This window comes from Chrysochloris asiatica, unplaced genomic scaffold (genome assembly GCF_000296735.1).
Source record: "Chrysochloris asiatica unplaced genomic scaffold, ChrAsi1.0 scaffold00215, whole genome shotgun sequence".
NCBI lineage: Eukaryota > Metazoa > Chordata > Mammalia > Afrosoricida > Chrysochloridae > Chrysochloris > Chrysochloris asiatica.
Window position 1 is genome coordinate 132,136 of NW_006408733.1, and position 15,732 is coordinate 147,867.

The window sequence follows — 15,732 nt, forward strand, 5'->3', positions numbered from 1 at the left end:
CTGGTGGCCAGGAGCAGACTTGCAGAATGTGCCCTTTGGAGATGTAATTTATTATATATGCCTGAGTAGGTTTTTTTTGTTTGTGTGTTTTTTTAAAAAAGCTAAAGTGGATAAAGAGAAATACTTTTAACTGATGGTATATGGAGGGGATTATAATCAACGTAATGCAACAAGTTATATGAAGTGTTTGAATGTGAAACTGATGATGTGCCCTGCAAACTTTCATTCAATCCACAATAAAAACCTTAAATTAAAAAAACAAAACAAATGAACAACAACAAAAACCAACTATCCACATGGACCTCACCATCTGTGGAAAGAGACAGTGGAAAAATTCCATATCATCAGCCAAAACAAGACCAGGGGCAGACTGTGGCACAGACCATCAATTGCTCATATGCAAATTCAGGCTGAAACTGAAGAAAATTAAAACAAGTCCACGAGAGCCAAAAAAACCAATAAACCAATAAAACTAACTAACAATATCCATATAAATAAAGATTGAAGTTGTCAAAGACTTCATTTTGCTAGGATCAACCATCAGCACTTATGGAAGAGTGGTTAAGAAGTTAAATGACATATTGCATTAAACAAAACTGCTGCATAAGACCTCTTTAAAGTGTTGAAGAGCAAAGATGTCAGTTTGAGGACTGAGGTGCACATGGCTCAAGCCATGGTATTTTCAATAACCTCATATGCATGTGAAAGCTGGACAGTGAATAAGGAAGACTGTAGAAGAATTGATGCATTTGAGCCATGGTGTTAGGAGAATATTGAAAGTACCATGGACTGCCAGAAGGACAAACCAATATTTGTTGGAAAAAGTACAGCTAGAATGCTCATTAGAGGCCAGGATGGCCAGACTTTGTCTCTCATACTTCAGATATATGATCAGGAGGAACCAGTCCCTGGAGAAGGATAATATATTTGGTAATGTGTAAGGTCAGAGAAAGAGAGAAAGGTCCCCAACAAGATGGATCGGTATAGTGGCAGCAGCAATGGGCTCAAACGTAGCAACAAATTGTGAGGTTGGTGCAGGACCAGGCAGTGTTTCGTTCTGTTGTGCATAGGGTCGCTATGAGTTGATACAGAATCAATGGCACCTAACAACAACAACAGAACCAAGAAAATCATATACATGGGGTCACCATGAGTTGGTGCCAATTTGACAGTAGCTAACAACTACAACAACATATTCTGTTCACTATGTAAAAAGTAGGCATTGAGGGACTCTGGCATTAAAGAGTATTTAGAATTAGAGACCATTTGGAAATAAAATCTAATACTTATTGGGAAGTTACTATATATTGCATTGGTGCTTTACACTTATATAGAACCACTAAAAAAAAAACAACAAAAACCCACACCCACTGCTGTTGAGTTGATTATGACTCATAGCAACCTTAAAGGACAGAACTGCTCTAGAGATTCCAAGGCTGTAAATCTTTATGAAAGCAGATTGCCTCATCTTGCTTCTTTGAGCAGCTATTGGCTTTGAACCCCACTGACCATAATGAATTAAGTACCTTACACCAAGGCTCATTACACTTACTTAGAATTTCATTTGATTCTCTGAAGAATCCTATTATTTGGCTATTACAGTTACCCTATTTGGAGACTCAGAAAAGCTAGGCGATTTGCCAAAGGTCACAGTTCGGAAGTTGCAGAGCCATAATTCAAACCTAGGTCCATCTGATTACAGAAACATTTTTAAAAAAATACTTTTATTGCTCTGCTTTCTGTCTCAGTAAGTTTAGAAATCAGGGAACAGGAAGGAACAACAATAACAAAATAAACCTAATTTAAGGCTAAGAGAATTGCTAACAAATAAGACACATCTCATTCCCACTCTATGTTTAACGTCAATTTTTATATCTTGGATAAGAGTACCTATTATAAAGCTAGTTGCTCAAGGTTATCCTCCTCCTCCCCTTACCCATCATCAGATGATTTTTATTTATAGCTATGTTTGAACATAATAGGCAACACTCAGACTCACTGTATACTGAATTTGCCATCTGACCAAAGATTCTCTCAAAGTGTATTTGCTTTATTCACTTTTTGATTTTTACCAAGTTAAAAAAAAAAAAAAAAGTGAAAAAGAAAAAAAAATTCTTTGGGTTTGCATTTAAATTTTTGTTCCAAGTATTTCTCAGCTCTAGAATTGTGTCAGTTAAGTCAAATTAGTTCAGGTCAGATTAATTCAACTGAATTGTTAAATCCTTTAGTTATTTTGAATAAGAAAATATGCCAGGTTTCTTCTAAAGGACAAGATATTCCATTCTTCTAAAGGAAAAGATGTTTGCTTTAATTTAGCTCTCTATTGTTTGTAATCATGTATGCTTTACTTCACTGCCTGAATGTTGATGAGTGCTTCCTAGAATTCACTCCTCAAAAAGTTAAGTCATAGCATCTAATTATTTGGCAGGATGTTTTAAGTACATATAATTATATCTTCCCTCCATTTTGTGGTGGTGGTGAGCCAAGTCATCTGCATCAAGAGAAAATAACACTTAAATTAATGCTACCAACAAGGAGCTCAAATGCTTTGGAAAAACCCACTCATTATAATCTTAACACATAGTGAGTGCTCAATACTTAGTAATCTTATCAAAATAATATTACCACCACCTTTCTAGGTAAAAGGACCCTTGCAAAGGGAAACTGGATTGATCCTGTTCCATATTTCAATCCTTGGAAGGTCAGTTGTGTAAGTGCGACCAAGACTTGCACTTGGTAGAAAGAAGTTTTAAATTTTGACCACTATTTTGGGCAAGTTACTTACTTCTCTTTTCTGGGTACTCAACAGCTTCTTGCCTCTATCAGTACCAGTGCTTCCATAGGCACTAGTGATAAACAGTAAGATAAAAGAACACATTGGCACAATAAAACATTAAAAAAAAAAAAAAAGAACACATTGGGCATGGCTTCATAATCACTCTATACCATCTTGACTTATTCCTCTATTCTTTTGGGATATTAACTGCAAAACAGGGTCAGAATTTGGACTCAAAAGAGTTTTTTCCCACTCTGGTAAAGTATGTGATAAGGTTTCTGGGGAATAAATATGAGGATATGAGGGACTTTCTTCTTGGCACGCTGGTGGGAGGTAGGAAGGGAAAGTAGAATTGTAATTTCCAGCCTGGGGAAGTTAATCCAGTCAGCCTTGCCAAGCAGGTTGTCTTGGATGAAGGATTTTCAGCCCTACCATTAGGTGATGGGGGCCTCCAGGGCCTTCATCAGTCTGTTGGTCAGGATGAGGCCTTCTGAGCCACAGAGCTAGTGCTTCACCAAGAACATTGCTCAGCCAGGGCCACTGCACTTGGAGCAGGGGTCCAGAAGTCAGGAAACTTGGTTCACCTCTTGACATCCTTTATAGTTTAATGTCCTTTGAAAAGCTTTATATCTCAGATCCTGAAGGCATCACAAACCCTCTTCTGCCTATCCTCAAACCAATTTAAGCTTGTATTATTGCATTTTAATGACTCCTCTATCCCCAGGCCTGCTATCTGGCATATAGTTGGTGCTCTAGGGAGCCAAGTGTTTTTGTGAATTCAGGGACAATGGAATGTAAAAACGTTTAGAAAACTCCGGAGATTCATAATCAGACTGAGTCTCGACTGATTCCGGGGTATCAGAATTTTCTTTGAAGTGCGGATCATTGCCGCTTCTACCATCACCTAGACGCTGTCAGGCCCGGTGCGTTCCTCTAGAAAGGAGGTTAGGGAGGGTAGGGGGCTGTCGTGGTCTCTAATTCCCGGGAAAAGACGCACACCTGGGGCAACGATAGGCTAGCAAGGCGAGCGCGCGAGATAAGTCCCAAGCTCCAAGCCTCAGCCTCGCTACTGCGCCCAAAAAGACACCTAGATTCAGGGACAGGTGTGTACCGGGGAGTCAGGTGTACAGTGCGGCACTCCCCCGGCAGGTACACCCTCCTCCGCCTACGCGTGACCTAATTACAAGGGGCAGACCGCGCCCAAGGGCGGAGTGGTCACTTCAATCTAGGTGCCACTCGCGCCCCGTCCCTGCCCCCAATGATGCAGGAATCTCCAGCGTGTTGCACCATGGAGGGTCCATGGGGTATGTGCTCGTTGTCTGATCTGGCCGTCAAGCACCGGGTGAAGAACTGACATGTTGTACCAGGCGTATCTCCCCAGGAGAACAGTCTCAGACAGCTAGGAGGCCCTCTCCCACCAAGACTGCGCCTGCGCCAGACACGCGCCAATTTCTCTGGGCGTAGGACTCGCGGATCATTCTTGTTCACAGGGGCAAGCATTGCGCTTGCGCGACTTCGGTCTTTTTTTTTTTTTAAGCCCACCCCACCCCCTCTTTCTGAGAGACCACGCCCTAAAAGCGAAGGTGCCTAAGTTACCAGCCACCTAGGATGCGCCTGCGCATTAACCCCTAGTTGCCAATTCCCCCGCCTCGGCTCTTGCGGTCGACCAGCATCTGATCTGCAGTTGCGCAGCTCTTCTCCCCGAGTTTTTTCCCTCCGCACCCCGCCGCCTCCGACGCCGGGCGTGACGTCACCACGCCAGGCGGCCGCCATTACAGAGAGCCGAGCACCGAAGCGAGAGCGATCTGAGCAGGAGGTACCGGGGCCGGTGGCCGAGCACTGCGGAGACACTCAGCGGGCCAGTGGTAACGTCGAGCAACCGCCAGTAGCCACTGTAGTACCCCGGGAACCGGCGGCGGTGTGTGCGTGTGGCCCGTGTGCGGGCGGCGGCGCGGTTGTAGCGCGGAGCGGCAGCCGGTTCGGGCGGGTGGCATCATGGACGAGAAGGTGTTCACCAAGGAGCTGGATCAGTGGATCGAGCAGCTGAACGAGTGCAAGCAGCTGTCCGAGTCCCAGGTCAAGAGCCTCTGCGAAAAGGTAAGCTGCATTTCAGCTGTGGTTGCTGCAGACCGGATCTCTCTAAGAAGGGGTGGCTGTAGGGAGGGTGCAACATGGCGGAGGCCTGGGCCCCCCCGAGCCTCCCAGTCCGGCGCCCGGCGCGGCTCGGCGGCGGCTCTCTAACGACCCGGCGCCCCCTGCCTCCCGCTCAAGGATTGGTTGTCGTCGCCGCCACCGCCTAAAATGGCGCCGTTCCCCCGACTCAGGGGGTTCAGAGCCTCCCGGCCTCGGCGCCGGGCGGGGTGGCAAGGGGAGCAGAGACCCACTGTGTCAGGGTCAGGGCCAGTTTTGAGATCTGGATGAAGGGACTTGGGTTCTGCGGCCCGGGAATGGGGCCTAGGCCTCCACGGTGAGGTGGGTCAGAGGCTTTTTACTTGTGCTCAGGCATAATTTTTAGGTCCAACGTTGTCCAGAGAATCCCCAAAGGCAAGCATCTAGGCCAGATCCCAGGACTTTAAAGGTCATAGCTTTAGTACTATCCTGGGTGATTTGCGTTAAATCCAGCAAGCGATCTTCTCCCGGGACCTATTTAAAGTGTATTTTTAAGGCTTTTAAAATAAGTCTTTATCCCAGTTTCTACGAAGGTCATATTAGTTGTGGGGAGGAATAACTAATTCTAAATAGTTAGGAGAAATGGAGAATTTGGTGAGTCACACTACGTAAAGATCGATTGGATTGGAAATGAAGTGTTGACTTAATTTATGATTTATACGCTGATTCAATTTGGGTAGTGTGAAACCCTTCTCCAAGCTTAGTATATTTGGCATTTTTCCATTTATATTTTTAATTGATAAACTGGACGGGCAGCAATTTTTGTATCCTGGCTCTTTGTTGAAAAAGTTACTTGAATCTATTTCTGTGACTAAGTAGTAGTAGTAATAACAGTTGTGTGAGCTCTCCCTGTATTCCAGACACTGTGCTAAGTATGTAAATACACAATTTATCTCACAAATTCACAAATATTTGAAGTGAAATGTGGTAGCCAACTTAATAACGTTAAACTTTTAATTTTGTATTATCTAATTCAAGCTCACCGACTGCTCCTCGGAAACCCTATACAGGGTTGCTATGGGTCGGAATCGATTCCACGGCACTTAACAACAATTCTGTTTTGGTTTTCCCTGGGTGTTGCGGAAACAGCATAATTTATCTGTTACCTATTTTTGAAGTCTTATTACTCAGTTTTCTGATGTATAGAAAATACTGGTCACCTCTATAAACTTAGCGTTTTCAAAATCATCTTTGTAACATATCATTTTAGTACACCATTGTGGAATATTGTATTATTTTGTATTAGTGAATACGGAGAATTGTTGGAGAGCTCTTATGCTGGTTCCTTTGTGGTTTGTTGTGAAAGTTAGGATCATGAGCTTGATGTATATGCTCACAAGACAGACATTTTCAGAACTGCTGTGAATAATTGGAAATTATGCGAGTCAAACTTAGATTTTTTTATTCTAAACCTGGCCAAAAGTTTAAAAGTAAGCTTTTAAAAATGAGCATCTAGGGTCAGGTTTAAATGTCTATGATGGTTTTATGGACTTTTAAAGTTCAGTATGTGTTCTACATATAGAGTTGGCTGGACAACTAGTCATTGGTATAGAAAACATTGGAGAAAGGCAAATATGTACTAGGAAGTCCACTGGACTGCGCTTTAGACCTGAATGCTGGAACTGTTTCTGGGCAATCACTTTACTTAGTTCTCATTTCCCCGTGTATGAAGATGTTCTAAGGTCTCTTCTAATCTTCTGAGCTTGCACAGTTTCTTCATTAATTAGTGCTTTGTATTTATTTAAGTTGTTAAGTGCTGTCAAGTCGGTTCCGACCCACAGGGACCCTGAACAGGGTTTCCGAGGCTGTAAATCTTTATGGGAGCAGAAAGCCTCATCTTTCTTCCGCGGAGTGGCTGGTAGTTTCGAACTGCTGACCTTGTGGTGGTTCGCACCCCGATTCATAACCACTATGCTACTAGAGCTTTAAGATCTATTGACAGTCAAGATTGCTTACTCTTGTGAGGGAGGGGGATGAAAAGCAGTGAAGAATAAGGCCTGTTTTTAAGGGGCTTAATTGAAAGACAAGTATGATGTGGCAACCAGTAAGGAGATGGACCATGGAAAGTAGAGGGTTTGTGTTGGAGGCTAAAGAGAGGTGGTAAATTGTAGTGAGACTAAACTTTATTACTCAGTTTGTTCAGAGTTGAGTTCTGAGAGCTAAAAAGATGACCATAGAATTTGTTTCCATGGAATGAATCCTTTTTGTGGAATTATCTTTGTACAGTTCTTTGGCTTGTAAATGTATAAAGTTTTTTGGAACTGCAGTAATGTTCCAAAGTAAAGTAATTTGAAGACAGCATTTTAGGTATGTGGGATGAGTTAAGATGCATGATTTGAAATAGTCTTCTATACAAAAGTTCTCTTCACTGTTAATATTTGTCTGGACAGTAGCACTACTGACTGAAGCTTCAGTTTGGTGCCTTCTAAATAGTAGTTATTAAAATCTTGATGGTTCAATTTTTTCTTCATTTTAATAGTTTTTCAAAGAGTCGTTATAAATAGCTATTTGACAGCTGATCGTTTCTTTGGTTGTTAAGAGGGAATGATAATGTAAAAACCTACCTTCTACCCACCTGAAGGTGTTTGATCTGGGTAAAATGTTTTAGAGTTTAATAGCAGAGGTAAAAGTATACCATCAAGAATGAACAATGGTAGATATTCAAAATGGAGAGAATCCAAATGAGTATTTGTAGACAAGGTGAGTGTGGTTTTTAGTGTTTAATAGTCAGACTTTTAAGATACAATTAAGGCTTGTATTGAAGTGAAGGGAGTCCTGATGTGCGGCGCTGTGGGCTAATGCATCAGACTACAAAGTCATTTGAACTGCAAGATCAGTGGTTCAAGCATCCCAGCTTCTCCTTGGATACACTATACAGGGTTGCTATGGATCGGAATCAACTCGACACCACTCAGCAACAACAACAACAATTGAAGTCAAGGCTTTGGGGTGTGCAGTGAGCCTTATTGATTGTTTATAAGTTTGCAATGAGTGAATGCAATTTTGTCTCAGGCAAGTATCATTACTGTTAACTATCTTGCTGTGTTTCCATCTGCAGATTGGAAGAAGTAAATAGTATTAACTTGTTTTTAAGTTAACTACTGTAGATAAACATTCGTTTATTATATGACTTCAGCAGTGGTTTAACTTGGATATGATTTTTGGCTTTGTGCTTTGCAAACTTTTAGAGAATGTTGTTTGATAGCCAGATGTTTTTTTTCCAAAGGAGTTCTTACCTAAGTATGCTATTTTCCATTGCTCTTCAAGCTCTATAAATAAAATGTAGTCATTAGGTGTTACTTAGTTTTAACATTTGCTACATGAGTATGGAAAAAGCATTTTCTTATTTGGATGCGCTTAAAAAAATATTTTGACCAAGATTAAATTCTTATATGAAGTGGATAATATATTTTATGAGAGAGAATATATCTGTGTGTAATTAAAAAGGTGATTTGGCTCGTTTCCCTACAAGTAATTTGAAAATTGAGAACAAACAGGTGGGGGAGGCATATTTTCATCATACTTTCACATGCATAATTCACTTAGCATACGTATGAGACAGTTATTGTTTTCAATATGAGATTGAAACCAAGTGCCTTTGACTACTGTAGTTAAATGAGTTTCCTCAGACTTCTTGTACTGGCTAAATGTTGTCATCATGCTTCACAATCCACTTCTCTGAAGTAGTTAGCCGCAGGTAAACTGGAGCCAGACTGAACTGTAAAATCAACAATGAAGCGTTATTTTTTATCCTTATTGCTTAAAAGCTTCCTACTAATGTCACATACTGTTGTCCCATTTTGTCCTGGAGGAAGAAATTGTTAATTTTTAATTTGGTTGTGGCTGACTACATTTGCTCTTCCAGTAATATTGGTGAGATGAAAATCCCAGTTCATTTTCTGTGTAGTGTTAGTGTAAACTGTAATCTGAAGACTGAGTTCTATAATGGTATATTCATTACAGCTTTAAATGTCCCCTTTTAGTCATCCTCATAGTCAGACCTGTTTGTGCATTTGTTTTTTATAATTTCCAAGGTGTGGGTTGAGTTCATAAGAAAATATAAAGCAGGTAAACAGCTTACTGTTGAGACCTATGGATCCTCCAACCCCAAGGCCAAGGGTTCTCTATGTCTATAAAAAGTGGCATTGGGGCCAAGATGAAAATCATGTAGTGAAGGAAACTTATGTGTGAGATAACATTTGTGTTGCCAGTCTTTTCCCTATCACTGTATTCACTATTCATGTTTGTCAGTTACCTGCAGATTTACCAGCCACTCCTTGGAAACCCTATATACAGGGTTGCTATGAGTCAGAACTTACTCCCTGGCACTTAACAACTACAGTCCTTCTTTGCTTAGTTTTGAGGAACTAAGGTAGGAAAATCAGGAGACATTGGGTTTGGGTTGAGGTAATGGTGAGGGATATTTTGAGGGTGCAGAGGAGAAATAGTAAAAATTGTGTGTGGCAGAGAAAGATTTTTTATATTTCCTTTTGCCCATTTCACTTATTTCTACTTTAACTATATACTTTTCATTATTGCCCTTGTCTGATTGCTTAACATGAGAGGTCTGAATTAGACTAAATCTAGGAAAGAAGATTTTATTTTGTTTTTTAAATTGTTTTTAATTTTTTTCAGCCTCTGGTGCAGACATGGTAGATAGACTGAAATACAAGTCTGACTGCCAATAAATAGCTGGGAGAATGGGTCCGGAAAGAACTGAACAACCATTTCATTCCTCATGGTAAATTTGCTCTCAAGAGTAATTAAAAAATAATTACTTCTGCCAATTATATATTGATCTTTTTTGGTTTGGAATGGATGAACAAGGCAGTCACAGGGATGTGTATTTAAAACTGAATTACTTTATTAACTATACAGAATCAGCTGCCCAATGTTCGGTCCCTACCTCTGCTTTTGTCACATTGTTACTGCTACTAGAGATTGAAATTTTTACCTTTCTGGGGCTTAGGCTGAAAAATTGAAAATTGATGTTCTAGCTTGTCTTTAAAAGACAAACAGTAGAGTTTGTTTCCCTGGCTAGAGTTACACTCAGTGTAGTTCACAAAGGTTACAGAGCGTCAATAATACTGTGTGATAAGTGTACATCTCCTTTTATAAGTCATTTGACCAATTTTTATTAAGCCCCCACAATATACATTATTGGAGTCCTGGTGTGGTGCTGTAGGATTGGCACCGGACTGCAAGGTTGGGGCCTCAAATTCACCAGTTGCTCTTTGGGAAACCTACACAGGGTCCCTATAAGTCTGAACGGACTCCATGGTACTTAATAACTGGGAGGTCATTATTGCAGGAGAAAGATGACGCTTCCTACTCCCACAAATAATTACAGCCTTGGGAACCCTCTACAGGGTCATTATGAGTCGGAACCAATTTAATGGCACTTAACAAAATATAGTATTGAGGTGTGCTAGTGTGGCGCTGTGGGATAAATATGGACTACTTACTAAATGGAGCTCTGGTAGCGTAGAGGCTACGAATCGGGCTGCGAACCACAAGGTCAGCAGTTTGAAACTACCAGCTGTTCCACGGGAGAAAGATGAGGCGTTCTGCTCCCGTAAAGATTTACAGCCTCAGAAACCCTGTACAGGGTCGCTGTGAGTCAGAACCGACTCCACAGCACATAACAACAACAACAACTTACTAACTGTAAGGTCAACCATACTACAATGGGTTTTCAATGACCAATTTTTTAGAAGTAGATCACCAGACTTCTGAGACACATCTGGGTGGACTCAAACCACCTCTGTTTTGTTTAGCAGCTGACTGCTTAACCATTTGCTCTATTCAGGGACTTCAACCAAGTGTTCCCTCCTTTATTAAGAATGGGAACCATACCAGGACTCCGTTATCTAGTTCTTTGGGGGTGATCTACTTCTAAAAAATCAGTCATTGAAAACCCATTGTATTGTAGCACAGTTTTGCTCTGACACGAGGTCACTGTAAGTCAGACTTCACTCCATGGCAACTAATAAGTATACATGGTAAAGATGGCTTTAGAATGGAGTAGACTTTTAGTGATTGTTAAGTGCCATCAAGTCCATTACGAATCATGGTGACCCTTACAGGATTTCTGAGGATCAGCTGGTAGGTCTGAACCGCCAACCTTGTGGTGTTAGCAGTCCAGACCATCTAGACCAGTCACCTTTTACAGATGAGGAAGGAAACAGAACCGGAGTGGTTGATTCTTGTTCATGGTGGGTTATTCTGATAAGTGGTTTTAACCAACTATGTATATGCAACACATCTTAGTTGTTTAGAAGATTAGTGTGTGTTTTGTTTTGTGTGTGTGTGTAAATAACTGGGAAAATTCTATTCATGCATCAGAATATAGATGGTAAAGACTGAAACCAGTCTGTTCCATGTAGGACATTGAACTTTCAAGAAAATGGTAATTCCATTTACTAAGAGGCAAAAGAGATGATTGGACACAAACAACAAATTCTGTGTTTTCTTTTTAATTGCATTTTAGAATTATCCTCCATTTCCAACATTTTTTCTGTTAGCCCCGACCCTAAGCCAAACAGCAAAAACTAGCTTGTTGAGCATTTATGCATATCATGCAATTGAGAATACCGTGCTTAGGTTGGGTGTACCTAAGTCCTCACACTGGCATTTTTGCTGTTGAACACTTAAGGTCTTTTAAAGCAGATTTGCCTAATGCAATATGTCATTTGATTTCTTGACTTCTGCTTCCGTGAGTGTTGATTGTAGATCCAAACAAAATGAAGTATTTGACAACATCTTTTCTGTTTAGCATATTATTTATTGGTCCAGTTTGAAGATTTTTGTTTTCTTTACAATGAGGTGTAATCTATACTGAAGACTGTAGTGAGGTGCAGTCTAGCCACTGAGATGCTCATGTTGTTGTTGTTAAGTGCCGTGGAGTCGGTTCCAACCCATAGCAACTCTGTACAGGGTTTCCAAGGCTGTAAATCTTTACGGGAGCAGAACACCTCATCTTTTCTCCCCTGGAGCAGCTGGTAGTTTCGAACTGCTGACCTTGTGGTTTGCATCCTGATTTGTAACCACTATGCTACCAGAGCTCCTTGTGAGATGCTCATAGACAGATGAAAGTCCTCTTGTACATACAGTGTGATATTTTGCAACTGTTAAAGGAAATTCTGGCGCATGCTATAACGTGGATGAACCTTGAAAGTAACTCTGAGCAAACTTGTATGAAACAAGCTAAATATATAGAAACCAGATTATTAATGGTTGCCAGGGTTGGGAGGGAGGGGGTAAAGAGAGTTTTTGTTTTTGGGGGGTGGGCATAGAGTTATATGTTAATAGGTTGGATGGTTTGAATGATGACAGCAATAATGATGGCACAGCCTGGAAAATGTAATCATTGTCATTGAGTTGTAAATGTGGAGGTTTTGGTAGATGTTTCAGTGTTTTACCACAATTGGAGAAAATTGAGATTCTGTTGTCAAATAATCCTGAGATTATAAAGAGTTTAATTGCTTAATGTGAGTTTGATCCCACAAAGGAGATACAAGTATTGGCTTCTCTATTAAAGAATTGCTAGTGCATTTTCTTGTACTTAAGCGATTTTTTTTCCCCATCAATGACAAAAATTGTGATTTTATATATATAAATTTTATTTAAGTACAGATCATTCATCATCTGATGAGCCTGAAAAGAAATTGCTTTTATATAAGAGGAAATATTTTCTTCTTCTGAAGGAAAGACAGTACTATGAAGCTACACCTTTAAGAAAATACTACTAGTTATTTTGAAGTGATTAATACAAAGACGAATATTATTAACCCAATGATTGACCCAATGTATAAAACATACTATTTCTTTGTATACCTTGTTGTTGAGTGTGTTCCGACTTACAGCAACTCTTTATAGGGTTTCCAAGAAGTGATTGGTGGGTTTGAACTGCTGACCTGGTGGTTTGCAGTCCAGTGCTGATCCTACAGTGCCACACCAGGAGTCCTGATATACTGTAGTGCTAGAATAAGTGCTGCTTTGTCACTAAGTGGTTTTGAGACTAAAAAATACTGAGAAAAATTCTGATGAAGTTATTTTTTAAATTATACTTGTGCCTTTTCCCTGGAGTATGGTGACAAGAAGAGTGCTCTGCTCTAGAATCCACTTGCATGACCCTCTCACAGATGGCCTTGCTGTTGAGTGGTATGATCTGATTTAGTTGACGTACTCAAGTTCTGAAGATGAGAGTTGTTATTTCAATCTTTTCTTTGAAAAAAGCCCTTTTTCTGTAAATGATATTTGCTCTCAAATGGTAAGAGTCTAGAAGTTACCATATGTATTAAACACTGAAGACTGGTTTTTAAAGATTTTTTTTTAAAACTTAAAGCTTTAGATCTCAGTTTAGTGACATTTGATGATGTGAGATTCTAAAGTACTGTAAGGTTGTGATTGAGCATTTTGAAAAGTTCTTTCATGTTATAATGTGTTAACTTGTGTTCAGGTTTGAGGTAACTGATACAAAATAGTTGTATCATGTCATGTGAGGATTAAAGTATAAATTTTAAGACAGGAAAAATAAAGCAACAGGAGCCTGAGACGATAGTGATGTAAACAATCTTCCCCAATCCTTCCCCACAAATACAAGGAAATGATGTTTGACTTTAAGAGTCTGAATCAGAGTACAGAGGAAAGCTTCAGGGAACTAAATTAGATGCATATGGTAGGAAAATTGCTTCTCTCGTTTGTGCCTTCCCCTAACTGTGATCTGGTAACATGGTCCCAGAAAAAGGACATATTTCCCTAACTACCATCTCTGCTTGTACTAATAGACAAGATCTCAATGAGTGTCTGCTCTAAAATGAACAAGGCAGACCTTTCTAGAGGTCCATTTGGAGTGTGCCAGCAACTTCCCTACCCCGACACCATTAGCTGCGAGCCTACGGGGAATTGAATTGCTACAGAACGCCCATTCTCTGGAATGTGCGCCCATGGTAAACACTCGATTGGCCTTCCTGTCCACTCCATAGCTCTGCTTTCTGCAACCAGGACAGATCTCCAGTAGAGTGAATGACTGTCAGTCTGTGGTCCTGAGGACTCCTGGCTAAGGAGTTTTGAATGCAGGCTGTGCTCAACAGCCAACAGTCTATCAGAGGATTCTGATAGCAACAAGGGGAGGTCCCTGGGGATCTTACCAAACGGTGATAACCCCCCACTCCCAAAACTAGTGATTGTTCATTGTCAGTCTGTTGCAAACTGGCACGGAAGGCCCCCTGCAGTAAGAGTTTGCTCTCATAGTTGACACTTTACCTGCTACTTCCCTGTATATCTTGGAAATCAGTTTGGGACTCTTACAGTCAGTGCTGAGGGTTGCTGTGTGCTGGGAAGCAGGCATCTTGAAGGGAGGCTGCTTATTCGTTCACAGAGAACATAATACAATGTGGGCTCTGAGAATTCAAGGCATATCTCCCTTGGGGGTCCATTTGGAATATGACTAATCCTCTCCCAACTGGTAACTATTGGCTGCTGGACTGAAATGAACCTGGAAGAAGTTCCCTGCAGTGGATTCAAGAGGTGGGTCCCTCAGATTGCTCCCTCCACCACTACAGGGCCACTGGGACTATAAAACCAACAAAGGCTCATTGCAACAAACCAACAAACCACACAAGTAAGTAGTACAAAGGGACACAGATGGCTTAAGACACACGCAAAAAAACACAAAATAATAGGATGGCATATTTAACTCACCAGTAACTACAGTGACTGTAAATGGAATAAATGCTCTAATCAAAAGACAAAGAGTGATAGAATGAATCCTTAGAAAAATGATTTAGCTATATAATCTTTACAAGAGATAAAAATGGGTTAAAAATGAAAGGATGGAAAAAATATTCCATGCAAATAAATAGCCAAAAGAGAGGTAAGGTGGCATCTTAATATCACACAATGTATACTTATAAAAAATAAATAACATCTACCATTCCTCTCACAGCACTCTCTACTCAGCTCATTTATTGTTGTGGAGTCCGTTCCGACTCACAGTGACACTGCATAGGGTTTCCGAAGCGGTAAATCTTTACAGAAGCAGAAAGCCTCATCTTTCTCCTGTGGAACAGCTGGTAGTTTCGAACTGCTGACCATGAGATTAGCAGCCTGATTAGTAACCACTACGCTGCCAGAGCACTTTGAGTTTGATAATTCATTACAATGGCACACAGGACTCAGAGACAATAGTCACAGATATGGGGTTTATTAGGGAAGTTCATAGCTTACAATTCAGGGTCAGAAATGTTCGGGCACAGTTCTTTGAGTCATGACAGCCTCTCCTCAGTTGTTCTTACAGGCAGTCCTCTTACAGAGTTACTCTTTTAGGCCGGCAAACCTAGCTCCCCCAATTAGATGCCTGGAGGCACCCCACTCTGCAGGCAAGCTTCCAGCCCAGTCACACAGCTTTATTTGCTCCATGAACTATGAATAGGAAGCTCAATGCTCTGTCTCATGCTCCGGTTCTTGTTCTGCTGTCACAGCTTTCTGTCCCTGGGTTGAGGAGGTTCAGTGCACTGGGGTCTCAGCATCCAAAGGATGTACTCCACTACTGGCACTTTCTTCTTGATGTTAGTGAGATCCAGTTTACCCCCTTCTCACACCCGCTTCTGAGATGGCTCATATTTGGACAGGTTAGAGTTCCAGGTTTTTATCATCACAGTTAACTCTCTTAACCACTCACAACGGAATCATCATCCTGTCAGCAGAGGTTGTGGTTGTTGTCAGGTGCCATCAAGTCGGAACGACTCATAGCGACCCCATGCACAGCAGAACGAAACAATGTC

The 15,732-nt window shown here is 41.0% G+C and overlaps 1 protein-coding gene across 1 annotated transcript in view; it reads left to right on the plus strand.

Moving 5' to 3' along the window:
• Positions 1-15,732, plus strand: part of PPP2CA (protein phosphatase 2, catalytic subunit, alpha isozyme) — a 53,379-nt gene that overhangs the window by 7,707 nt on the left and 29,940 nt on the right. The window contains exon 2 of the mRNA XM_006872905.1: positions 4,572-4,873. Within this exon, the coding sequence (XP_006872967.1) occupies positions 4,772-4,873 (102 nt within the window). The 5' untranslated portion in view covers positions 4,572-4,771. The remainder of the gene's footprint in view (positions 1-4,571; positions 4,874-15,732) is intronic.